At 43.0% G+C, this 27379-nt stretch overlaps 1 protein-coding gene across 1 annotated transcript in view; it reads left to right on the top strand.

Moving 5' to 3' along the window:
• LOC109874245 (ephrin-B3-like) overlaps positions 1-27379 on the top strand; it is a 58192-nt gene that overhangs the window by 16539 nt on the left and 14274 nt on the right. The window contains exon 2 of the mRNA XM_031809584.1: positions 17345-17640. Within this exon, the coding sequence (XP_031665444.1) occupies positions 17345-17640 (296 nt within the window). The remainder of the gene's footprint in view (positions 1-17344; positions 17641-27379) is intronic.

The raw sequence follows: 27379 nt of genomic DNA, 5'->3' as shown, positions 1-27379 counted from the left end.
TTGTTTACACATCCAGTGGTGAGGAACAATCCACCCTGTCCTATACTCCTGTGACACCCGGGCCTGGCTCCACGAGGGGACAAAAGGGGTCTTCGCCCCTTCAGTCTCAGTTTAAGTTTTTATGTCTCTATATAAAAATAGCCAAATGAAAATGATTGAATGGCAGTATCTCCACTGCGCTGTATCAGCACTATAGACAGAGCGCACGGCAGAGTGTGTGTTTGTGTGTTGGGGACTATGGAAAGCCACTGGGTGGTTACGTATCTCCTTTGTTTTTCCATAAAAAGCGTGGGAAAACGCTGCTTATCTGTGGTAGGCTACATGAATAATGTTGAAGGCTATGTGAATAACGTTGTAGGCTACGTGAATAACGTTGTAGGCTATATGAATAACGTTGTAGGCTACATGAATAACGTTGTAGGCTACGTGAATAACGTTGTAGGCTACATGAATAACGTTGAAGGCTATGTGAATAACGTTGTAGGCTACGTGAATAACGTTGTAGGCTACATGAATAACGTTGTAGGCTACGTGAATAACGAGATATATGCCGCCGCCTGTAATATTGGATTTGGATTTATAAGGATGGGTCAAGTCAAGTTTAGCCTGCAGTTAAAGCTGCTTCACTCACACCCCACCACTACAAAGTTTAGTTAGCTGTAAAAGGCGTTAGTGTTATTAGCGCTAACCAGCTAATATGCCACTGCCACAATGCGCCGCCAGGATAATGGCTCAACAGCCCAATCCACCCCGACTATCCCTGACAATCTTGGAACAGAGGAACCAGCCCAGGTTTGTACCCTAGTCACAGGTTTTCTGTCTAAAAAGTTCATTTAATAGCAACCAGTTTATAGGAAGAGAGTGGCTGGAATACTCAGTTACTGCAGATGCTGCATTTTAGTTCCCATGTGGAAAGTTCTGTGTTGGGTCCAGTGCTAACACAGACAAGAACTTCACCCAAGCTGGGTATTCTAACTGGAAGCATGCTATTGATAGAAGCGAAGGATTCGCTAGGCACGCATGAAGCAAGGAGCTTGTGAAATGCACTGCACTGTGGAAAGAAAAATAAGTTGTATTCGGCTGCATTCACATATGTAACAGTATAGCTTCCGTCCCTCTCCTCGCCCCAACCTGGGCTCGAACCAGGGACCCTCTGAACACATCCCAACTGACACCCATGAAGCATCGTTACCCATCGCTCCACAAAAGCTGCAGCCCTTGCAGAGCAAGGGGAACCACTACTTCAAGGTCTCAAAGCGAGTGACATCAATGATTGAAACGCTATTAGCGCGCACCACCGCTAACTAGCTAGCCATTTCACATTGGTTACACATAGGCAGTTTGTAATAGGGTAATTCCCCTATCTATCTTGTAGCCTATAATCATTACCAAAATGGCCTTGCTTTAGTGTGTAGGGCGCTGTCCATTGAGCTGACACAGTGCAGTGGAGATGGGTTGCAGATTTCGCGGCAATTTGTCACTTCCAAAACACTCAGCATTTTAACTTTATGTTTATTATGGTATATAATTCCAACGCAAGAACCCCCCAAAAGTGTGCCTCCTCACCGATTTCAACTGTCCCATTAGTCACTTTATCCTGGCGCCAGGTTTGGTGACACCTCCCTCTCTGACAGCTGTGTGTGTGTGTGTGTGTGTGTGTGTGTGTGTGTGTGTGTGTGTGTGTGTGTGTGTGTGTGTGTGTGTGTGTGTGTGTGTGTGTGTGTGTGTGTGTGTGTGTGTGTGTGTGTGTGTGTGTGTGTGTGTGTGTGTGTGTGTGTGCGTGCGTGCGTGCGTGCGTGGTTTACTATGAGTGTCTGGGTGTGTCTGTGTTAGGTCTGTGTGTTTTCCAGTCTAAATATTTAACAGATAAATAGTTTAGATTGGGGAGATTAAACAGTGTCAAATGAAGATGGGCAATGGAAAGTGCAGTGGGTATGTTGTGTATGTGTGTGAATGGGTGCACTGTCTGTATATGGGCAAACTTGCAGTGAAATGCTGCTTGTCAGACAAAACTAAAGTTTTCCATAGTCTTGTGAAAGTGACTTTGTAAAAAGCACCAAATGGGCTGTACCACTTGACCTCGGATTAGGGGTGTGCGAGTAAGGGAGGATAATCCTACACAACAAAACACACACCCAGCCCTCTTGTGGAGTGCTCCACTGTCAGTCAGACAACAAAGCAGTCTGTGAGGGGATTACTCTCTCTCTTTCGCTCCCCTCTCTCTCCTTCCCTCTGTCATCTCTTCATTAGTGGATTCACCCTTTCATCACTTACTCAGTAGCTCGATCTCTCCATGTATCCTCTTTTTTCCCTATCAACCAACCCATCTCGTCCTTCATCGCGTTCCGTTGAAATGTGAGCAAATTTGTGGGGAATGTTACCACTGTTGGTACCTGAGATCAGGGACAGCGACAGAGCTATCTGGAACTGATTTATTATTAACACATGACCAGTGAGAATGTTACCAGTCAGAAAAGGGACTAGTGGTGGAAGCTGCAGTGTTGATTGGGATTCTTGGCAGAAGACTAATCTGCTGAAATCTCTTCAGTAATCCAATGGTTTCATTAAATCTTGCCTACGGATATGGACAGGAATCAGTTAAAGGGTGCAAGACATAAATGACTTTTCTCCCTTTCACATGTTTTGTACGGGTATGGCTTACCTCCACACACTAACATTTGCTCTCTTCATTTTACACACCCTCGTAGCTACCTGCCAGTATTATTTTCAAATCCCCTTTCACCGTCCTTCTCATTTTTAATTTTCTGTTTCAAAGGTGCTTCCCTGGCAGGCCTTCAAAGCCTTGGCAGAGCATGAGAGCGTGCTGTGGAGAATGGAGTAATTGCAGTCTTAAGATTGCACTGATGATGGTTTCACTGTGAGGTGGTGGGGGGTGTCTGACGACGTTCCCTCCAATATGAAATTAATTCTCAAAACAGTGCATCACTATAGTAAAAACACATGCTTGGCTTTAACCTTGTTTTTTTGTGCTTGTTTGATCTGAATACTCTTCTCTTTCCCTCCCATCTCTCCATGTGCCTCTCTCCCTCATAAGTCCCTGTTTTTCTCTATCCCTCCCTTCTCTCTCCGTCTCTGCCTGCACCTCCCTCTCTTTCATAAAGGTTAAGTGGGATAAATAATATTTTCTGTATGCCTCGCAGAGCGTTATGGGTAATTGGGGGACCATTGAATGGAGAACAAGGTACAAGAGCCATGTCAGCAATAAGAAAAAACATAAACAAACTAATCTGGCAAATGACATGTAGTTGTTTTAACAAACCAGACAGATTTCCCTTTCAAAATCCACCTAATTGAAACCAACTCGCTCTCTAGCTCTGTCTCTTTCTTTGTCTCTGACTTTGGATATTCAATATCTCCATCTTTCTGCTTCAAATACACTTCTCTCTTATGAAATGTTTTAATAAAAAAATATTACAAAGAATAGAAACCTAGATGTTCCCTTGCGTGCTGGTATGTGTGAGGGAGACAGGAATGAAGAAGGCAAAGTGAAAAGAAGGAGGGGGAGAAGGGAGTTGAGGAAGGCGAGAAGGGTCTAGGGAGTTCTCTTTCTCCTCGGGACTCTCCGACTTTCTTCTGCACTCATCCTCCAAACAAAGAGAAGGGGTATTTGTAGTCTGCTCATCTCTAATCAACCATGTGATTTGGGTTTGATGAGCCTTTTCATGTGTGGTTAGAGTCCGGGGCCTCAGTGTGCATGTCTACCTCTCACAGGCTGATACAACTGAGAGTCAGACAAACGCAGCTCCACTCCACAACGTTTAGAAAATGTCAACTTTCTGACCTCAGTGGCCTCAACCTCAGTTGTAAGAAAACAACCTTAGAGTGGAATGCTGTTGTTGTGTCTGAGCTCCGGTTGTGTCATGGTTGGTCTATGTTAAGGGCATCGTCTGATGGGGACTGAGTCATGAGGTAGGATTGTGGGTGCTATACTCATTAAATAACACCGATAAAGGTTCAAACAACACTCACAAAATACTTCAGATAAAGCAGCACTCACTTATCAGGTCTGGGGGAAGGCTCCTGGAAGGGCACGCTAGTAGCATTTCACCTAATGGCTGTTTTAGGGGACTGACGCCACAAAGTTCACATTTATCCACCTTTCTAGACCTGAAAATTATGTGTTAACCAACAGAGTCTTCCCAGCTCCGATTGCACAAATTACGGTGTTTGTACAGTCGTTTTTACACTGCTGCTACTCGCTGTTTATTATCTATGCATAGTCACTTTACCCCTACCTACATGTACAAATTACCTTGACTAACCTGTTCCCCGCACATTGACTAGATACCGGTAACCCCTGTATATAGCCTCATTATTGTTATTTTGTGTTCATTTTTATTTATTTTACTTTAGTCTATTTAGGAAATATTTTCAGAACTATATTTTCTTAAAACTGCGTTCTTGGTTAAGGGCTTGTAAGTAAGCATTTCATTGTTGTATTCGGCGCATGTGACAAATACTATTTGATTTGATTTGATTTATTGGCATGTAATTAACTATGGTGTGAAACCCTAAGAACTGTGTATAAAATGCTTTTCAAGTTTCAATTTTTGTTGTCACAGAGAGCAATTGGTTTTGCAGCAAAGGAGCATAAAAACCAGTGATCACATCAAATGGATCACAGTGACAGTGAATACAGTGAGCTGGACCATCAAGTCATAGGGGCTGATAGCCATCAATACACATTTATACAGCAGGCACACTAGTGATCATCATACAACTGTATAACAAGCCAAAGCCACTTAATTATTATGATTTTTTACTAGGCAAGTCAGTTAAGAACAAATTCTTATTTACAATGACAGCCTACCCCAGCCAAACCCGGACGACACTGGGCCAATTGTGCTCCACCCTACGGCACTCACAATCACTGCAGGATGTGATACAGCCTGGATTTGAACCAGGGACTGTAGTGACGAGTCTTGCACTGAGATGCAGTGCCTTAGAACACTGCGCCACTCAGTAGCCCATAAGTAAATGCTCTGTGCATTCTTAGATCATCTCGCCAACAACATATCAACAATGTGCTGACAAAAACAAAAAACCATTGTCAACATCACCTTCATCATCCTCATCAACAACATATTACCATTGTCTTCCTCAACATCCTCATCCCTAGCCTTCCCTGTATTGAAAGGGGAAATGGCTATGGGGGTGAAGGAGTGCTTGTACCTCAGTGGCGGTCAGTAAGATGAGGGAGGACGCTATTTTGTTAATGGGCATGGCCTTATTTCTATTACAGCATATTGGATAACTGTCATTCATATTCCATTCACTCAGCTCAATGTAACATCGATAGGTTTAGGCCACTACATGATATTCAAACGTTCCCTATACCCATCATGAGGTTGCTACAACCTAGCCTATGAATGAAAGTTTACAACGTACACTACTGTTCAAAAGTTTGGGGTCACTTAGAAATGTCCTTCTTTTTAAAATAAAAGTACATTTTGTCCATTAAAATAACATCAAATCGATAAGAAATACTGTGTAGACATGGTTAATGTTGTAAATGACGATTGTAGCTGGAAACGGCAGATTTTTTATGGAATATCTACATAGGCGTACAGAGGCCCATTATCAGCAACCATCACTCATGTGTTCCAATGGCACGTTGTGTTAGCTAATCCAAGTTTATCATTTTAAAAGGCTAATTGATCATTAGAAAAACCCCATGCAATTATGTTAGCACAGCTGAAAACTGTTGTCCTGATTAAAGAAGCAATAGAACTGTCCTTCTTTAGACTAGTTGAGTATCTGGAGCATCAGCATTTGTGGGTTCGATTACAGGCTCAAAATGGCCAGAAACAAAGACCTTTCTTCTGAAACTTGTCAGTCTATTCTTGTTCTGAGAAACGGCTATTCCATGCGAGAAATTGCCAAGAAACTAAAGATCTCGTACAACGATGTGTACTACTCCCTTCACAGAACAGTGCAAACTGGCCCTAACCAGAATATAAAGAGGAGTGGGAGACCCCGGTGCACAACTGAGCAAGAGGACAAGTACATTAGAGTGTCTAGTTTGAGAAACAGGCGCATCTCAAGTCCTCAACTGGCAGTCCTCAACAGTGAAGAGGTGACTCCGGGATGCTGGTTTTCTAGGCAGAGTTGCAAAGAAAAAGCCATATCTCAGACTGGTCAATAAAAAGAAAATATTAAGATTGGCAAAAGAACACAGACACTGGACAGAGGAAATCTGCCTAGAAGGCCAGCATCCCGGAGTCCAAACCTTTGAACGGTAGTGTTATCAGGAAGGTAAGACCCAAGTGCAGACTGTGTTGAAGTAACGATGTTTATTAAACCAACAGGGGCAGGCAAACGATAGATCAAGGCAGGCAGGGGTCGAATATCCAGAGTAGTGGGGCCAAGGTACAGGACGGCAGGCAGGCTCAGGGACAGGCAGGCGGGTATGGGGTCAGGACAGGCAAGGGTCAAAACCAGGAGGATGAGGAAAAAGAGAGACTGGAGAAAAATAGAAGCTGAGACAAAACACTGATTGACTTGAACAAACAAGACAAACTGGCACAGACAGACAGAAAACACAGGTGTAAATACCCAGGGGATAAGTGGGTAATATGGGCAACACCTGGAGGGGGTGGAGACAAGCATAAGGACAGGTGAAACAGATCAGGGCGTGACAATTTGAACTGTACAGGTCGAGAGAAATTTGAGTAATTAAGGTGACAGACATTGACACATTCAATACCGCCTTGCACAATCTTGCCTGCATCTAGTTGATCTAGGGTGTAATTATTAGTTGCAAATTAGAGTTTGTATTGGACACATTCAGGTATGTATATCCCCGTTTCGTTCAATTTGCTTCCATTTAAGAAACGTTTTTCAACAGAATCGGCAGAATGAATACACCCCCGATCACATGCAAACACAGTTCACTTTCATAGCAGCCACATGTAAACAGCACGATCCCTTTGATCGTTGGATAATTCCTTCTCGAATCTACGTGCTCTCCTCCTCTCACCTTTTCCCTTTGCCAAAAAACATTTCCAAGCCAAACCTTCATATCATAACCACTAACTGCTACACACAGCCTACATCGTTGTCACCATATTAGCTAACATCAAGTCAACATAGTTCTAGTAGCTAACGCATTAGTAAACCCACTACAATCATGCAGTACAATGTACAGTTAGCAAACAGTTTAGCATTTACACCGGCGGGCCCCAGTGGCAATAAATGTATAAAACCAAAAGCTTACCTTGACTTGGAAGAATTCTGGTATTGGTTAACCATAGCTAGCTAGCTAACATAGCATCCATCTCTGTTTGAGCCAGATGTTTGAGTAGGCTAAACTAGGTAGCTGCATTCGCTTGGTAAGAAACTGAAAGTGAATAAAATATGAAATATAGCTAGCCCACTCTCTTTCTCTCTCTTATCCTTCTTTTTTAATCAATTATTTTGTTCAAAACTGTTCAACTATTGTCTTCTCTTTGAGCCAGCTACTCACCACATTTTATGCACTGCAGTGCTAGCTAGCTGTAGCTTATGCTTTCAGTACTAGATTAATTCTCTGATCCTTTGATTGGGTGGACAACATGTCAGTTCATGCTGCAAGAGCTCTGATAGTTTGGAGGATGTCCTCCAGAAGTTGTCATTATTTCTGTGTACATCTATGGAAAGGGGTGAGAACCACGAGCCTCCTAGGTTTTGTATTGAAGGAGGGAAACTAGCTGTGCTCCGGCTACACCATGGCGCTATCCTACAGAATGCTATTGAAACTACTGCAGACCTTCATTACAAAACAGTGTATTTTAATAGATGATTTGGTGAAGTGAATATATTTAGTATAGTTTTATCTAAAAATGACAACTTTTAAAAAATGTTTCACTATTTTTATGAAACTCACTTAGGAGGATGTTTCTCCCCTTCCTCTGAGGAGGAGCCTCCACTATTGTACCTGTTAGTCTTAACAGTGGGGAATCTAAACCAGGAGCCAGAGGGTAGGACCAGAAACTAATAGTGACCTGGAACTCACCACTTGTCTGCTGTACAGATCAGACAGACTACTCTGCTGGACTTCTGTGATCTGACTGCCCACTTTCACTATTCTAGCTTGTTTTGTTTAATGGCTGGCCTTGTTACTGGCTGGCCTGTAAACCATTCAAATGCTAAACCATGTTCCACCTCATGCCAGTGAAAACCGTGGTCTAATGAACCAGGCCACCTACCAACGTCTTCACACTGGGTGGGCAGATGGGCTGAGGCTGGCTGAGTGAGCAGCAGGCCCTGGTGCCTCCTGGTACGGTCCTTCTCTATACAGGACCTCCAGACCGGGACAGGGGCAGTAGCATGGAGCTGCAAGGGAGATTCCAGGGGAAGTTTGCCTGAAAACATCTCCAACAGAGCAGTGAGGCAGGATGGTGTGGGCATACATGGAGCTTGAAGTGTATTCACGAGGTGGGGTTACAGCTGGAACTACAGCTAGTGAGTGCAGTGGGTGTGAAATAAGATGAGAAGGGTGCAGGCAGGCAATTAAGCAAACACCCTCATTCCCATAAACACTGGGCCATGAAGGCGGCCAGAGGCCATTACAATCTTCCCACAGGGGTAATAAGGCCGTGGGAGCAACACACTGAATCTTCTGTAGCATCACATATACCACAAGTAGAGACTGTAATGTAAACACATGATAAACACAATCTAGCAGATATGCACTCACACGCATAGATTAAAATGTCAAGTAAGCTATGGTTGCCCTTCCTTTGACCTGTGTGTTGTCATAACAACGACTGACTGATTCATACTGACCCGTTTTCATTTGATATTAATAGTTCAGATTATGCATGCAATCCTGATGCATCATTTATGGCGCGATTTTAAAACTCTACCATGAATGTGGCATCAGAATGTGTTTCATCATCAGCTCTGTTGTTTTAGAAAGAGAAGTTGAAAGAGAAAATTCAATATTCATGTAGTTCGCTTCAGCGTCAATGTACGATCAGATGAATGGAAGTTCCCCCAGATGAGCATCAAGCAGAAGTTTAAAGGAGCCCACTGTTCTCTATAAGGCCCACAACTATGTTGAATATGGCCACGGTCCATGCTTCGTAGCTATGTTCAACCATGCTTTCCATCTAATCCCACTAATACTTGGAGGACCTTCAACAGTCACCGAGGTCCATTTGCAGGCTCCAATCCTAGCCTTCAACAGTGTGCTGTAACTTTGAATCGACTTAACAAGGTCAATGGCGTGTAGATGTGAATGGCGTCAGGCTTCTAGTGCCAGGATGTGACCTCAGCCTAAAGTTATGACAGGAGGTTGACAGTGTGGGACCTGTTGTAATCACTGATGTCACGTGTGTAGAAATGTCACAGACACTCTTGATTGGCTACTTGCTACACAGCAGTGTATGATGGGGATGTTGAAATTAGGAGGACAGATAGAAATACTGATTGGAATGTCTCAGTAAGGAGACTTAAATAGCTCTGTAGCAAACCAATACTGTAAACCACAATATAATGCACGTAAAGTGCAGAAGTGAAAAGATAACCTGGTTACTGTTTTTCATCCAACTTTTTAATGCGAGTAAAGAGTACATGTCGGTACATGTACATGTCGGAAAAACATTTTCACTACAGGCCTGATGGAAACAGCAAATTTGCCGGTAAATGTTCCAATTGTCGACAAACAAAATACGCTAGACAAGGTGGGATCTTTATGTGTTTATATAATTAATTATGCCAGAAATGGCGCAAATATTGATATAATAACCATCATAGCGAAGTAAACTTGGAGTCACGCGATGACATGTTATGTGGTCCTCCCTCTACGTCTCGAGATGCGATGGAAACCCATTTAACTTGTATTTGTTATTAGTTTATTAGTATTTTTTTGCGTGCACTATTTCATCACTTTTATCCGCAACTAGTCAATTTGATGTGAATACATCTCTGGTGGGGCATTTTTTGAATATTTGCATAAAATCTGTCGGCAATTGGATGGAAAACTAGCCAGTAACCACGTCTCTGTCCACAGTTTTATGTGAGTACATACCATATAAAAAAAATCACGACAGCTGTGATAGAAACAGGACGTTTCGGTACAATTTTATGAATGTTGACAGATAATTTGATCGTTGGACATCTTATAGTGTCTGTAAAATGTATTATGCGAGAAATAGCAGTGGAAATGCCATTATGCGCAAATATTGATATAATAACCATCATATCGAAGTAAACGTGGAGTCACGCGATGGTGTGGGGTGTGGTCCTCCCAATAGGACTCCGGAAACCATGCAGTTTAATTGCTCTATGATCTTGATGCACCTTTCCAATAAATATTGATGGTCTTATTTTGGTGACATGATGATCGATGCTTGACTGCCGTTTGACAAATACAAATATTTTCACTGTTATCCATAATCTCATCGTATTCTCATCCTATGACACATCAATGGTACGTTTTGTTGTTCCTTAACGTTCCATTTTAGGACCACTATTGTTTCACTATGTTGTTTTCACTATATATTCTTCCTTTGGTGATGTCATTTGGAAACACAATGTTAATTTCACTGCTATGCGGACGACACACAGCTGTACATTTCGATGAAACATGGTGAAGCCCCAAAATTGCTTACCCTGGAAGCCTGTGTTTCAGACATAAGGAAGTGGATGGTGACAAATGTTTTAACTCGGACAAAACAGAGATGCTAGTTCTAGATCTCAAGAAGCAAAGAGATCTGCTGTTTGATCTGACAATTAATTAGCCTTGATGGTTGTACAGTCGTCTCAAGTAAAACAGTGAAGGACCTCTGCATTACTCTCGACCCTGATCTCTCTTGACAAAAGATACAAAAGGCACTATCGGTGCCTTCGGAAAGTTTTGACTTGGCTCAACTTTTTTCACATTTTGTTACGCACAGCCTCATTCTAAAACATATAAAAAATAAATATCCCAATCTACACATTACCCCATAATGGCAAAGCAAAAACAGGTTGAGAAATTTTTGCTAATGTATTAAAAATAGAACACTGAAATATCACATTTACATAAGTATTCAGACCCTTTACACAGAACATTGTTGAAGCACCTTTGGCAGCGATTACAGCCTTGAGCCTTCTTGGGTATGACGCTACAAGCTTGGTACACCTGTATTTGGGGAGTTTCTCCCATTTATCTCTGCCGATCCTCTCAAACTCTGTCACGTTGGATGGGGAGCGTTGCTGCACAGCTATTTTCAGGTCTCTCTAGAGATGTTCGATCGGGTACAAGTCCGGGCTCTGGCTGGGTCACTCAAGGACATTCAGAGACTTGTTCTGAAGCCACTTCTGTATTGTCTTGGCTATGTGCTTAGGGCGTTGTCCTGTTGGAAGGTGAACCTTTGCCCCAGTCTGAGGTCCTGAGTGCTCCTGAGCAGGTTTTCATCAAGGATCTCTCTGTACTTTACTACGTTCATCTTTCCCTTGATCCTAACTAGACTCCCAGTCCCTGCAAATGAAAAACATCCCCATCACCATGCTTCACCGTAGGGATGGTGCCAGGTTTCCTCCAGATATGATGCTTGGCATTCAGGCTACAGAGTTCAATCTTGCTTTCATGTGCCTTTTGGCAAACTCCAAGTGGGCTGTCATGTGCCTTTTACTGAGCAGTGGCTTCCGTCTCGCCACTCTACCATAAAGGCCTGATTGGTGGAGTGATACAGAGATGGTTGTACTTCTGGAAGGTTCTCCCATCTCCACAGATTGCTCAGTTTGGCTGGGACGGCAAGCTCTTGGAAGAGTATTGTCTGTTCCAAACATCTTACATTTAAGAATGATGGAGGATGCTGTGTTCTTGAGGACCTTCAATGCTGCAGAATTTGGTACCCTTCCCCAGATTTGTGCCTCGACACAATCTTGTCTCTGAGTTCTACGGATATTTACTTCGACCTCATGGCTTGGTTTTTGCTCTGACATGCACTGTCAACTGGGACCTTGTATAGACAGGTGTGTGCCTTTCCAAATAATGTCCAATCAATTGAATTTAGGTGGACTCCAATCAAGTTGTAGAAACATCTCAAGGATGATCAATGGAAACAGGATGCACCTGAGCTCAATTTCGAGTCTCATAGCAAAGGAGCTGAATACTTATGTAAATAAGGTATTTCTGTTGATAAATCAGAAAATATTTATAAAAACCTGTGTGTAGATTGCTGAGGATTTTAATGTTAGAGTAAGGCTGCAACATAACACAATTTGGAAAATGTCAAGGGGTCTTTCTGAAGGCACTGTATCAAGAATGTTTCAAAGGAAGCTTTTGTCCATCTTCATAAAAATCTGAAACATTTTGTAAAAAAATGATGCAGAAAAGCTAATCCATGTTTTTGTCACTTATTGATTAGACTACTGCAATGCAATACTCTCCGGCTATCCGGATAAAACACTAAATAAACTTCAGTTAGTGCTAAATACGGCTGCTAGAATCTTGACTAGAACCCCAAAAATGTTTAATATTACTTCAGTGCTAGCCTTTCTGGCTTCCTGTTAAGGCTATGGCTGATTTCAAGGTTTTACTGTTAATCTACAAAGCATTACATGGACTTGCTCCTACCATATTTTCGATTTGGTCCTGCCTTACATACCTACACGTACGCTATGGTCACACGACGCAGGCCTCTTTATTGTCCCTAGAATTTATAAGAAAACAGCTGGAGGCACTGCTTTCTCCTATAGAGCTCAATTTTTATGGAACGGTCTGCCTACCCCGTGAGAGATGCAGACTCAGTCTCGAACTTTAAGTCTCTACAGAAGACTCATCGCTTCAGTAGGTCCTATGATTGAGTGTAGTCTGTTTCAGGGGTGCAGTGGAGTGACGAACTGCCCTTGCTGTCTCTGCCTGGCTCCCCTCTCTGCACTGGGATTCTCTGCCTCTTAACCTATTATGGGAGCTCAGTCACTGGCTTACTAGTGCTCCTCCGTGCCGTTCCTAGGAGGGGTGCGTCACGTCGTGCCAGGCTTTTTCTGCTATACTTGACTTGAGTGTGTTGAGGCACTGACGTCGGGCTTGGGCGGTGGAGGAGATTGTAGTGGGCTGTACTCAGCCTTGCCTCAGTGTAGTAAGTTGGTGGTCTGTTGATATCCATCTAGTGGTGTGGGGGCTGTGCCTTGGCAAAGTGGGTGGGGTTATATCCTGCCTGGTTGGCCCTATGCTGCAATACTCTATGTGCCGTGGGCCTAGGGTCAGTCTGTCCTATCTGGGGAAATTCTTCTGTCTTATCTGGTGTCCTGTGTGATCTTAAGTATGCTCCCTCTAATTCTCCCATCTCTCTTTCTCGCTCTCGCTCTCCCCTCGTGGAGTACCTGAGCCCTAGGACCATGCCTCAGGACTACCTGGCCTGATTACTCCTGGCTTTCCCTATCCCCAGTCCACCTGGTTGTGCTGTTGATCCAGTTTCAACTGTTCTGCCTGCAACTCACTCTCTCTCTCTCTCTCTCTCTCTCTCTCTCTCTCTCTCTCTCTCTCTCTCTCTCTCTCTCTCTCTCTCTCTCGCATCTGCTGTCTTGACCTCTGAATGCTCGGTTATGAAAAGCCAACTGACATTTACTCCTGAGGTGCTGACCTGTGATTATTATTTGACCCTGCTGGTCATCTATGAACATCTTGGAGAACGATCTGGCCTTAATGGCCATGTACTCTTATAATCTCCACCCGGCACAGCCAGAAGAGCCTGGTTCCTCTCTAGGTTTCTTCCTATGTTCCTGCCTTTCTAGGGATGTTTTCCTAGCCACCATGCTTCTACATCTGCATTGCTTGCTGTTTGGGGTTTTAGGCTGTGTTTCTGTATAAGAACTTAAATAAATACATTTGATTTGATGTAGACTAGCCTATCCACACAGCCTACCAGCAATGTATCTGTGAGCTGTTGGCTAGAGCGCACACGCACAACTATCGGTAGTTGAAAATGCCATGGAAACGCATGAAACTTTCAAGTATATGAATACTTTAGCGAAAAATACATTTGTGTGCACAATGTCATCACGCCCTGACTTTTATTTGCTAGAAGTGAGTTTGGTGGAAATGGCACTGGTGGGAAAATTCGCATATCGTCTTTATGCAGATTTTAGAATATTTGCATGAAAATCTGTCGCCAAATGGATGGAAACCTAGCTAGTGATAGACATTATTTGATTACTCAACATAGGGAGGAGCTGGCTCAAAACTCAAAGGCCTGCACAGTAATTATCTACTTACATTGCTAAATGTGTGTGTAGAATAACTAGTGTAGGATCCCATGTGATAGCATGGATGTGATGTGTGTGCTGAGTGGAAGATGTCTCTGTGAGATGTGTCCTGACAAATGAAAAGGTCAGTTTCTCTCATTATCTGTTCTATCTGTGCAGATCAGTTCACTGTGAAGCTCAGGCCTGTGTAACTGTGATCATGCAGGACCAGGACCTAGTTTTAGTTGTCCATTATGGTCCAGGTCAAAGCCACTACATGGTACATACTGTATCCTTCATAGTGTTTCCTACTGTAGCCTATGTCACAGGAAAACCTCAAAATGATTATCATGCTCTGTCAAACGCCCCAAACCCTTGTTTCCCTCTCTCCCAAAACACCGTGATCCGAGAGAAGGAGAGAGAGATGAAGAGAAGGAGATAGAAAAGGAGCCTGTAGGACCATGTTTTATTTGTCTGCTTATCCCTCCCTGTGCTGAAATGTCACCAGGCTCTCAGGGAAACTAAGAGCTTAATGGAGAGCCAGGTATTTGAGGCTCTCTGCGCCTTCATCTGCTCAAGGGTTCTTCTACACAGAGCTCTAGTTATCAGGTGTTGTAATATTCTCTGATGTTAGACTCAAGGTGGGGAGTTTAGAATGTTTTCACCGTGAAATGACCATGAATTCACAGTGAATGAAATGTGTCATCTAGAGTCTAGAGACTGTCAGCTGGCGTTGTTGGATTTCGCAGGAATCTTGGGGAATTTACTTTGGAATGCCCAACAGACTACAAAGACCACCGCGAAGTCCCACATGTCTAAGAAGCTGTATTAAAAATAAAAAGCGGAAACCATGGCAGCATAATTGACTTTAGGATTATTAGGGAGACAATTAGAGAGTTTAGTTGTCCATGAATTTAATTTAATTTTTTTTTTTACTCCAGCTTGCTGGCAAACATTGTGAAAGAATGCAGAATTACAAAGGACACATCCAAGTTTGTGGTCTTCATTCCTTCACTGAATTAACCAGGTAGGCAAGTTGAGAACAAGTTCTCATTTACAATTGCGACCTGGCCAAGATAAAGCAAAGCAGTTCGACACATACAACGACACAGAGTTACACATGGAGTAAAACAAACATACAGTCAATAATACAGTATAAATAAGTATATATACGATGTGAGCAAATGAGGTGAGATAAGGGAGGTAAAGGCAAAAAAAGGCCATGGTGGCAAAGTAAATACAATATAGCAAGTAAAACACTGGAATGGTAGATTTGCAGCGGAAGAATGTGCAAAGTAGAATAAACAAACAAATAATGGGGTGCAAAGGAGCAAAATAAATAAAATAAATACTGTAGGGAAAGAGGTAGTTGTTTGGGCTAAATTATAGGTGGGCTATGTACAGGTACAGTAATCTGTGAGCTGCTCTGACAGTTGGTGCTTAAAGCTAGTGAGGGAGACAAGTGTTTCCAGTTTCAGAGATTTTTGTAGTTCGTTCCAGTCATTGGAAGCAGAGAACTGGAAGGAGAGGCGGCCAAAGAAAGAATTGGTTTTGGGGGTGACCAGAGAGATATACCTGCTGGAGCGAGTGCTACAGGTGGGTGATGCTATGGTGACCAGCGAGCTGAGATAAGGGGGGACTTTACCTAGCAGGGTCTTGTAGATGACCTGGAGCCAGTGGGTTTGGCGACGAGTATGAAGCGAGGGCCAGCCAACGAGAGTGTACAGGTCGCAATGATGGGTAGTATATGGGGCTTTGGTGACAAAAAGGATTGCACTGTGATAGACTGCATCCAATTTGTTGAGTAGGGTATTGGAGGCTATTTTGTAAATGACATCGCCGAAGTCGAGGATTGGTAGGATGGTCAGTTTTACAAGGGTATGTTTGGCAGCATGAGTGAAGGATGCTTTGTTGCGAAATAGGAAGCCAATTCTAGATTTAACTTTGGATTGGAGATGTTTGATGTGGGTCTAGAAGGAGAGTTTACAGTCTAACCAGACACCTAGGTATTTGTAGTTGCCCACGTATTCTAATTCAGAGCCGTCCAGAGTAGTGATGTTGGACAGGCGGGCAGGTACAGGCAGCGATCGGTTGAAGAGCATGCATTTAGTTTTACTTGTATTTAAGAGCAATTGGAGGCCACGGTGGTTAACACAGTGTCCAAAGAAGGGCCAGACGTATACAGAATGGTGTCGTCTGCGTCTCCGATCCGGAGACTCACCAGCAGCAAGAGCGACATCATTGATGTATACAGAGAAGAGAGTCGGTCCAAGAATTTAACCCTGTGGCACCCCCATAGAGACTGCCAGAGGTCCGGACAGCAGACCCTCCGATTTGACACACTGAACTCTATCAGAGAAGTAGTTGGTGAACCAGGCGAGGCAATCATTTGAGAAACCAAGGCTGTCGAGTCTGCCGATGAGGATGTGGTGATTGACAGAGTCGAAAGCCTTGGCCAGATCAATGAATACGGCTGCACAGTAATGTTTCTTATCGATGGCGGTTAAGATATCGTTTAGGACCTTGAGCGTGGCTGAGGTGCACCCATGACCAGCTCTGAAACCAGAATGCATAGCAGAGAAGGTATGGTGAGATTCGAAATGGTCGGTAATCTGTTTGTTGACTTGGCTTTCGAAGACCTTAGAAAGGCAGGGTAGGATAGATATAGATCTGTAGCAGTTTGGGTCAAGAGTGGGAGAATCTGCTCTGTATTGCAGAGTTGACTCTGTCTGTCTAATGGTCTGCTACAAATTGCAGTCTTGTTAAACGTCTTGTTAATGGTGTTGATGCGGTGCTGATATTAGGCTGTGATTTGATTTGTATTCACTGGGAAATTATTTCCATAAGGGCATCCTCTAAATGACAGGGTAATGTGTGTTGCGATTGAAGTGGTCCCTGGGGATTGGCCATGCAACACAACACACACACATTCATCTACAGAAATAAACACACATACATGTACCACTTTCACAGGCATGCATGTACCCTCACACCCAGTGCTCCCACAGGCACCTGTCTGTGCCTCAAAAATGTGCCATGAATAGATGAGAGGCCTCCTCTCCAAACACAAGCTGTCAGACACAGAGATGGGTAAATATCACACTGCCAATCACTGGTTGCCATGGATACCATTCTCATCTCTGTCTCCCTCCCTCTCTCTCTGCAGGTTTCAGGATGACAGGGGGTATGTGTTGTACCCCCAGATAGGGGATCGTCTAGATCTGATCTGCCCAGCCTCCAACCCCCAAGGCCCCCGCTCCCCCAGTGAGTATGAGTACTACAAGCTGTACCTGGTGTCCACACGCGAGCAGGCTGACCGCTGTGAGGTGATGGGCGCGCCAAACCTGCTGCTCACCTGTGACAAGCCCAACAGTGACATGCGCTTCACCATCAAGTTCCAGGAGTTCTCCCCCAATCTGTGGGGACATGAGTTCAAGACCCTGCAGGACTACTACATCATAGGTGAGGGGATGTGTGTGCGTGTGTGTGTGTGTGTGTGTGTGTGTGTGTGTGTGTGTGTGTGTGTGTGTGTGTGTGTGTGTGTGTGTGTGTGTGTGTGTGTGTGTGTGTGTGTGTGTGTGTGTGTGTGTGTGTGTGTGTGTGAAAAGGCACACGTTTTAGAAATGTCTGGTATGCACAATGGAAGCACTATCTTTACAGAACACCATGGAAACACTATCGTTACAGAACACCATGGAAACGCTATCGTTACAGCACAAAATGGAAACACTATTGTTACAGAACACCATGGGAACATTATCGTTACAGAACACCATGGAAACTCTATCGTTACAGAACACCTTGGAAACACTATCGTTACAGAACACCATGGAAACACTATCGTTACAGAACACCTTGGAAACACTATCGTTACAGAACACCATGGAAACATTATCGTTACAGAACACCATGGAAACATTATCGTTACAGAACACCATGGAAACACTATCTTTACAGAACACCATAGAAACACTATTGTTATGAACACCATGGAAACGCTATCCTTACAGAACACAATGGAAATCGTATTGTTACAGAACACCATGGAAACATTATCGTTACAGAACACCATGGAAACATTATCGTTACAGAACACCTTGGAAACACTATCGTTACAGAACACCGTGGAAACACTATCGTTACAGAACACCATGGAAACGCTATCGTTACAGCACAAAATGGAAACACTATTGTTACAGAACACCATGGAAACATTATCGTTACAGAACACCATGGAAACTCTATTTTTACTAATCACTATGGAAACACTATCGTTACAGAACACCATGGAAACACAATAATTACAGAACACCATGTGAACACTATCATTGTAGAACACCATGTAAACACTATCATTACAGAACACCTTGGAAACACTTTCGTTACAGAACACAATGGAAACACTATCATTACAGAACACAATGGAAACGCTATCATTGCAGAACATAATGGAAACATTATTGTTACAGAACACCATGGAAACATATTGTTACAGAACACAATGGAAACACAATTGTTACAGAACACCAAGGAAACATTATTGTTACAGAACACCATGAAAACTCTATTATTATTAATCACTATGGAAACACAATCGTTACAGAACACAATGGAAAAACTATAATTACAGAACCCCATGGAAACACTATCATTACAGAACACCATGGAAACACTATAGTTACAGAACACAATGGAAACACTATGGTTACAGAACACCATGGAAATGCTATCGTTGCAGAACAACATGGAAAAACTATAATTACAGAACACCATGGAAACACTATCGTTACAGAACACCATGGAAACGCTATCGTTACAGCACAAAATGGAAACACTATTGTTACAGAACACCATGGAAACATTATCGTTACAGAACACCATGGAAACTCTATTGTTACTAATCACTATGGAAACACTATCGTTACAGAACACCATGGAAACACTATCATTACAGAACACCATGTGAACACTATCATTACAGAACACCTTGGAAACACTTTCGTTACAGAACACCATGGAAACACTATGGTTACAGAACACAATGGAAACGCTATCATTGCAGAACAACATGGAAAAACTATAATTACAGAACACCATGGAAACACTATCATTACAGAACACCATGTAAATACTATCGTTACAGAACATCATGGATAAACTATTATTACAGAACACCATGGAAACACTATCATTGCAGAACACCATGGAAATGCTATAATTTCAGAACACCATGGAAGAGCTATCGTTACAGAACACCATAGAAACACTACCGATACAAATCACCATGGAAACACTATAGTTACAGAACACCATGGAAACATTATTGTTACAGAACACCATGGAAACATTGTTGGTACAGAACACCATGGAAACTCTATTGTTATTAATCACTATGGAAACACTATCGTTACAGAACACAATGGAAAAACTATCATTACAGAACACCATGGAAACACAATCATTACAGAACACCATGGAAAAACTATAATTACAGATCATCATGGAAACACTATCATTACAGAACACCATGTAAATGCTATCGTTACAGAACATCATGGAAAAACTATAATTACAGAACACCATGGAAACACTATCATTACAGAACACCATGGAAACACTATCATTACAGAACACCATGGAAACACTATCGTTACAGAACACCATGGAAACACTACCGATACAAAACACAGTGGAAACACTATTGTTACAGAACATCATGGAAACGCTATCGTTACAGAACACCATGGACACACTACCGATACAAAACACCATGGAAACACTATAGTTACAGAACACAATGGAAACACTATGGTTACAGAACACCATGGAAACACTATGGTTACAGAACACCATGGAAGAGCTATCATTACATAACAACATGGAAACACAATCGTTACAGAACACCATGGAAACACTATCATTGCAGAACACCATGGAAATGCTATAATTTCAGAACACCATGGAAGAGCTATCGTTACAGAACACCATAGAAACACTACCGATACAAATCACCATGGAAACACTATAGTTACAGAACACCATGGAAACATTATTGTTACAGAACACCATGGAAACATTGTTGGTACAGAACACCATGGAAACTCTATTGTTATTAATCACTATGGAAACACTATCGTTACAGAACACAATGGAAAAACTATCATTACAGAACACCATGGAAACACAATCATTACAGAACACCATGGAAAAACTATAATTACAGATCATCATGGAAACACTATCATTACAGAACACCATGTAAATGCTATCGTTACAGAACATCATGGAAAAACTATAATTACAGAACACCATGGAAACACTATCATTACAGAACACCATGGAAACACTATCATTACAGAACACCATGGAAACACTATCGTTACAGAACACCATGGAAACACTACCGATACAAAACACAGTGGAAACACTATTGTTACAGAACATCATGGAAACGCTATCGTTACAGAACACCATGGACACACTACCGATACAAAACACCATGGAAACACTATAGTTACAGAACACAATGGAAACACTATGGTTACAGAACACCATGGAAACACTATGGTTACAGAACACCATGGAAGAGCTATCATTACATAACAACATGGAAACACAATCGTTACAGAACACCATGGAAACACTATCTTTACAGAACACCTTGGAAAAACTATCGTTTTCAAAACACTATGGAAACACTATCGTTACAGAACACAATGGAAAAACTATTGTTACAGAACACCATGGAAACACAATCATTACAGAACACCATGGAAAAACTATATGTACAGATCATCATGGAAACACTATCATTACAGAACACCATGGAAACACTATCTTTACAGAACACCATGGAAACACTATTGTTATGAACACCATGGAAACGCTATCGTTACAGAACACAATGGAAATAGTATTGTTACAGAACACCATGGAAACATTATCGTTACAGAAAACCATGCAAACATTATCGTTACAGAACACCTTGGAAACACTATCGTTACAGAACACCTTGGAAACACTATCGTTACAGAACACCATGGAAACACTATCGTTACAGAACACCATGGAAACGCTATCGTTACAGCACAAAATGGAAACACTATTGTTACAGAACACCATGGAAACATTATCGTTACAGAACACCATGGAAACATTATCGTTACAGAACACCTTGGAAACACTATTGTTACAGAACACTATGGAAACACTATCATTACAGAACACAATGGAAACACTATCATTACAGAACACCATTGAAAAACTATAATGACAGAACACCATGGAAACACTATAGTTACAGAACACCATGGAAGAGCTATCGTTACAGAACACCATGGAAACACTATAATTACAGAAAACCATGTAAACGCTATCTTTACAGAACATCATGGAAACCTTATCGTTACAGAACATCATGGAAACGCTATCGTTACAGAACATCATGGAAACAGTATGGTTACAGAACACCATGGAAACACTTTGGGTACATAACACCATGGAAACACTACCGATACAAAACACCTTGGAAACACTATCATTACAGAACACCATGGAAACACTATCATTACAGAACACCATGGAAACACTATAGTTACAGAACATCATGGAAACACTATCGTTACAGAATACCATGGAAACACTATCGTTACAGAACATCATGGAAACACTATCGTTTCAGAACACCATGGAAACACTATAGTTACAGAACACAATGGAAACACTATGGTTACAGAACACCATGGAAACACTATGGTTACAGAACACCATGGAAGAGCTATCATTACATAACAACATGGAAACACAATCGTTACAGAACACCATGGAAACACTATCATTGCAGAACACCATGGAAATGCTATAATTTCAGAACACCATGGAAGAGCTATCGTTACAGAACACCATAGAAACACTACCGATACAAATCACCATGGAAACACTATAGTTACAGAACACCATGGAAACATTATTGTTACAGAACACCATGGAAACATTGTTGGTACAGAACACCATGGAAACTCTATTGTTATTAATCACTATGGAAACACTATCGTTACAGAACACAATGGAAAAACTATCATTACAGAACACCATGGAAACACAATCATTACAGAACACCATGGAAAAACTATAATTACAGATCATCATGGAAACACTATCATTACAGAACACCATGTAAATGCTATCGTTACAGAACATCATGGAAAAACTATAATTACAGAACACCATGGAAACACTATCATTACAGAACACCATGGAAACACTATCATTACAGAACACCATGGAAACACTATCGTTACAGAACACCATGGAAACACTACCGATACAAAACACAGTGGAAACACTATTGTTACAGAACATCATGGAAACGCTATCGTTACAGAACACCATGGACACACTACCGATACAAAACACCATGGAAACACTATAGTTACAGAACACAATGGAAACACTATGGTTACAGAACACCATGGAAACACTATGGTTACAGAACACCATGGAAGAGCTATCATTACATAACAACATGGAAACACAATCGTTACAGAACACCATGGAAACACTATCTTTACAGAACACCTTGGAAAAACTATCGTTTTCAAAACACTATGGAAACACTATCGTTACAGAACACAATGGAAAAACTATTGTTACAGAACACCATGGAAACACAATCATTACAGAACACCATGGAAAAACTATATTTACAGATCATCATGGAAACACTATCATTACAGAACACCATGGAAACACTATCTTTACAGAACACCATGGAAACACTATTGTTATGAACACCATGGAAACGCTATCGTTACAGAACACAATGGAAATAGTATTGTTACAGAACACCATGGAAACATTATCGTTACAGAACACCATGCAAACATTATCGTTACAGAACACCTTGGAAACACTATCGTTACAGAACACCTTGGAAACACTATCGTTACAGAACACCATGGAAACACTATCGTTACAGAACACCATGGAAACGCTATCGTTACAGCACAAAATGGAAACACTATTGTTACAGAACACCATGGAAACATTATCGTTACAGAACACCATGGAAACATTATCGTTACAGAACACCTTGGAAACACTATTGTTACAGAACACTATGGAAACACTATCATTACAGAACACAATGGAAACACTATCATTACAGAACACCATTGAAAAACTATAATGACAGAACACCATGGAAACACTATAGTTACAGAACACCATGGAAGAGCTATCGTTACAGAACACCATGGAAACACTATAATTACAGAAAACCATGTAAACGCTATCTTTACAGAACATCATGGAAACCTTATCGTTACAGAACATCATGGAAACGCTATCGTTACAGAACATCATGGAAACAGTATGGTTACAGAACACCATGGAAACACTTTGGGTACATAACACCATGGAAACACTACCGATACAAAACACCTTGGAAACACTATCATTACAGAACACCATGGAAACACTATCATTACAGAACACCATGGAAACACTATAGTTACAGAACATCATGGAAACACTATCGTTACAGAATACCATGGAAACACTATCGTTACAGAACATCATGGAAACACTATCGTTTCAGAACACCGTGGAAATGCTATCGTTACAGAACACCATGGAAGCACTATCGTTACAGAACATATCAGGAAAATGTAATGCTGTACATTTATTTTTCTGCTCCTTAACATTCCAGTTTGTCATGCATTTCTGTGTCTCTATGAGAAAGAATTTCCATATGTCTCTCACAACAGTAGTGACAACAGATCAGCCCCTCCGGGGTGGCAGAATGTGTGTGTGTGCACGTGTATGTGTGTACACGTGTATGTGTGCACTTGTGTGTGTGTGCGCACTTGTTTGTGTGTGTGCACATGTATGTGTGTGTGTGTGTGTATGTGTGTGATGTCTGGGGCTCAGGAGTGTGTGTACTCCCCTGCATGACAGGAGCATGTCAGCAGATCTCTACATGGGCATGCTCTGATCCAGCCATGACAGACAGCGACGAGACACTATGTCACTCACATCACATCCACTCCCCACACTGGGGAAATATGGAAAGGCATGATGATACACTCTTGTATTGCAAATCCAAACAAGAGTGTTTGGAAAATATGTCTCAGCTCACTGCATGTAGACCAGATGCATTTTTTTCTTCAATTGAATCTTTACAAAGGTTATGAAATGGTTGTATATTCTGATGTGAGCATTCTGGCATAGTTTTGTCTTCTACCTTTATGACAGATGCTAGATGGACAGATGCTAGTATGTGGGTGTGTTCATGCGTGTGGCGTGTGTGTGTTAGTGTGTGTGTGTGTGTGTACGTGCGTATGTGTGTGAACCTAACCATGGGGAAATCACATTTAATTAACCTATCTTGGCATTTGTTAATTTTTCCAATATGGCAGTAATGAGTTGGAGCACTGAGACACAGAAAGCTGGGCGAGGAGAGGGAATTCACTCACCGGCCTGCTGTTTTACATATTTGCATAAACATGTTGAGGTCATTTGTGCACTGGTGTTTAATTGACCGTAATACACCATGGAGAGCTCAAGGACACAGTGGGGGAATGACCCAGTCGACTGGGACTCCAGCCCACAGCTCAGAGTCAGGCAGCTAGCCATACCACAGCCACACTAGACCAGCAAACATGGCACTCAGGGCCAAAGCTGCAGGTGTGTGTGTGTGTGTGTGTGTGTGTGTGTGTGTGTGTGTGTGTGTGTGTGTGTGTGTGTGTGTGTGTGTGTGTGTGTTACTGGGTTATTGAGTTGGCTTCAGACACTGTGTAATGTGTCTGTCACCACCAGTAGTGTGTGATGTCAGCTTGGTAGGACATAATTATAAATAAGAATTTGTTCTTAAATGACTTGCCTAGTTAAATAAAGGTAAAATATATATATATATATATTGTAAGAGTGGTAGACACAGTCATGTTTTAGTGTCAGATTAGCGTATTCAGTGAGCGGCAGCCTTAAGGCAGCTGCCATAATCCACATCCACGCCATCAGTGCCCGGGGAACAGTGCTTTGATCGGGGATTCGATCCAGCAACTTTTCAGTTTCTGGCCCAACACTCTAACCACAAGGCTACCTACCACCCCTACACTCTAACCACTAGGCTACCTGTCGCCCCTACACTCTAACCACTAGGCTACCTGCCGCCCCTACACTCTAACCACTAGGCTACCTGCCGGCCCTACACTCTAACCACTAGGCTACCTGCCGCCCCTACACTCTAACCACTAGGCTACCTGCCGCCCCTACACTCTAACCACTAGGCTACCTGCCGCCCCTACACTCTAACCACTAGGCTACCTGCCGCCCCTACACTCTAACCACTAGGCTACCTGCCGCCCCTACACTCTAACCACTAGGCTACCTGCCGCCCCTACACTCTAACCACTAGGCTACCTGCCACCCCTACACTCTACCCACTAGGCTGCCTGCCGCCCCTACACTCTAACCACAAGGCTACCTGCCACCCCTACACTCTAACCACTAGGCTACCTGCCGCCCCTACACTCTAACCACTAGGCTACCTGCCGCCCCTACACTCTAACCACTAGGCTACCTGCCGCCCCTACACTCTAACCACTAGGCTACCTGCCGCCCCTACACTCTAACCACTAGGCTACCTGCCGCCCCTACACTCTAACCACTAGGCTACCTGCCACCCCTACACTCTACCCACTAGGCTGCCTGCCGCCCCTACACTCTAACCACAAGGCTACCTGCCACCCCTACACTCTACCCACTAGGCTGCCTGCCGCCCCTACACTCTAACCACAAGGCTACCTGCCACCCCTACACTCTAACCACTAGGCTACCTGCCGCCCCTACACTCTAACCACTAGGCTACCTGCCGCCCCTACACTCTAACCACAAGGCTACCTGCCGCCCCTACACTCTAACCACAAGGCTACCTGCCGCCCCTACACTCTAACCACAAGGCTACCTGCCGCCCCTACACTCTAACCACAAGGCTACCTGCCGCCCCTACACTCTAACCACTAGGCTACCTGCCGCCCCTACACTCTAACCACTAGGCTACCTGCCGCCCCTACACTCTAACCACAAGGCTACCTGCCACCCCTACACTCTAACCACTAGGCTACCTGCCGCCCCTACACTCTAACCACAAGGCTACCTGCCACCCCTACACTCTAACCACTAGGCTACCTGCCACCCCTACACTCTAACCACAAGGCTACCTGCCACCCCTACACTCTAACCACTAGGCTACCTGCCGCCCCTACACTCTAACCACTAGGCTACCTGCCGCCCCTACACTCTAACCACAAGGCTACCTGCCGCCCCTACACTCTAACCACAAGGCTACCTGCCGCCCCTACACTCTAACCACAAGGCTACCTGCCGCCCCTACACTCTATCCACTAGGCTACCTGCCGCCCCTACACTCTAACCACAAGGCTACCTGCCGCCCCTACACTCTAACCACAAGGCTACCTGCCGCCCCTACACTCTAACCACAAGGCTACCTGCCGCCCCTACACTCTAACCACTAGGCTACCTGCCGCCCCTACACTGTAACCACAAGGCTACCTGCCGCCCCTACACTGTAACCACAAGGCTACCTGCCACCCCAGGATTGCTGTGTGTTTGGACGTTTCTCATTCTGATGTTCCACGTGTGACTGTGTGTGTGTGTGTGTGTGTGTGTGTGTGTGTGTGTGTGTGTGTGTGTGTGTGTGTGTGTGTGTGTGTGTGTGTGTGTGTGTGTGTGTGTGTGTGTGTGTGTGTGTGTGTGTGTGTGTGTGTGTGTGTGTTTTACCTGACTGTGCATTTTTCTGTGTGTGCATATATGAGTGTGTTGGCTGTTGGTAGGTTGGCCTGTGACCGTTTGTGTTTCATGGTGTCATGGTGCATCAGCCTGTACGGTTTAGAGAGGTTAATAATTAAGGAGCTTGTTGTATTATTTATCAGTGTTAAACTGAAATAACAAAAAGGAGTAGACAGTTTGCCCGCTCAGTGCGTGTGTGTGCTTAAATGTGAGTGCATACGTCTGTGTATGTTGTAAATATGTTTTAGCATGGATTTTTTAGGGGTGATGAACTCAAAGACACAGACAGAGAGAGAGGCTGACAGAGAAAGCGAGAGGGTTAAGGAGAGATGCAGATTGGGCAGAGACTGTGAGAGAACATGGGCCTCTCGCTAGTGACAGTCCAGTCACT

This window comes from Oncorhynchus kisutch, linkage group LG29, assembly GCF_002021735.2.
Source record: "Oncorhynchus kisutch isolate 150728-3 linkage group LG29, Okis_V2, whole genome shotgun sequence".
Taxonomy (NCBI): Eukaryota; Metazoa; Chordata; class Actinopteri; order Salmoniformes; family Salmonidae; genus Oncorhynchus; species Oncorhynchus kisutch.
The sequence above is the reverse complement of the archived record's forward strand: the minus strand, read 5'-3'. Positions and strand labels throughout refer to the sequence as shown.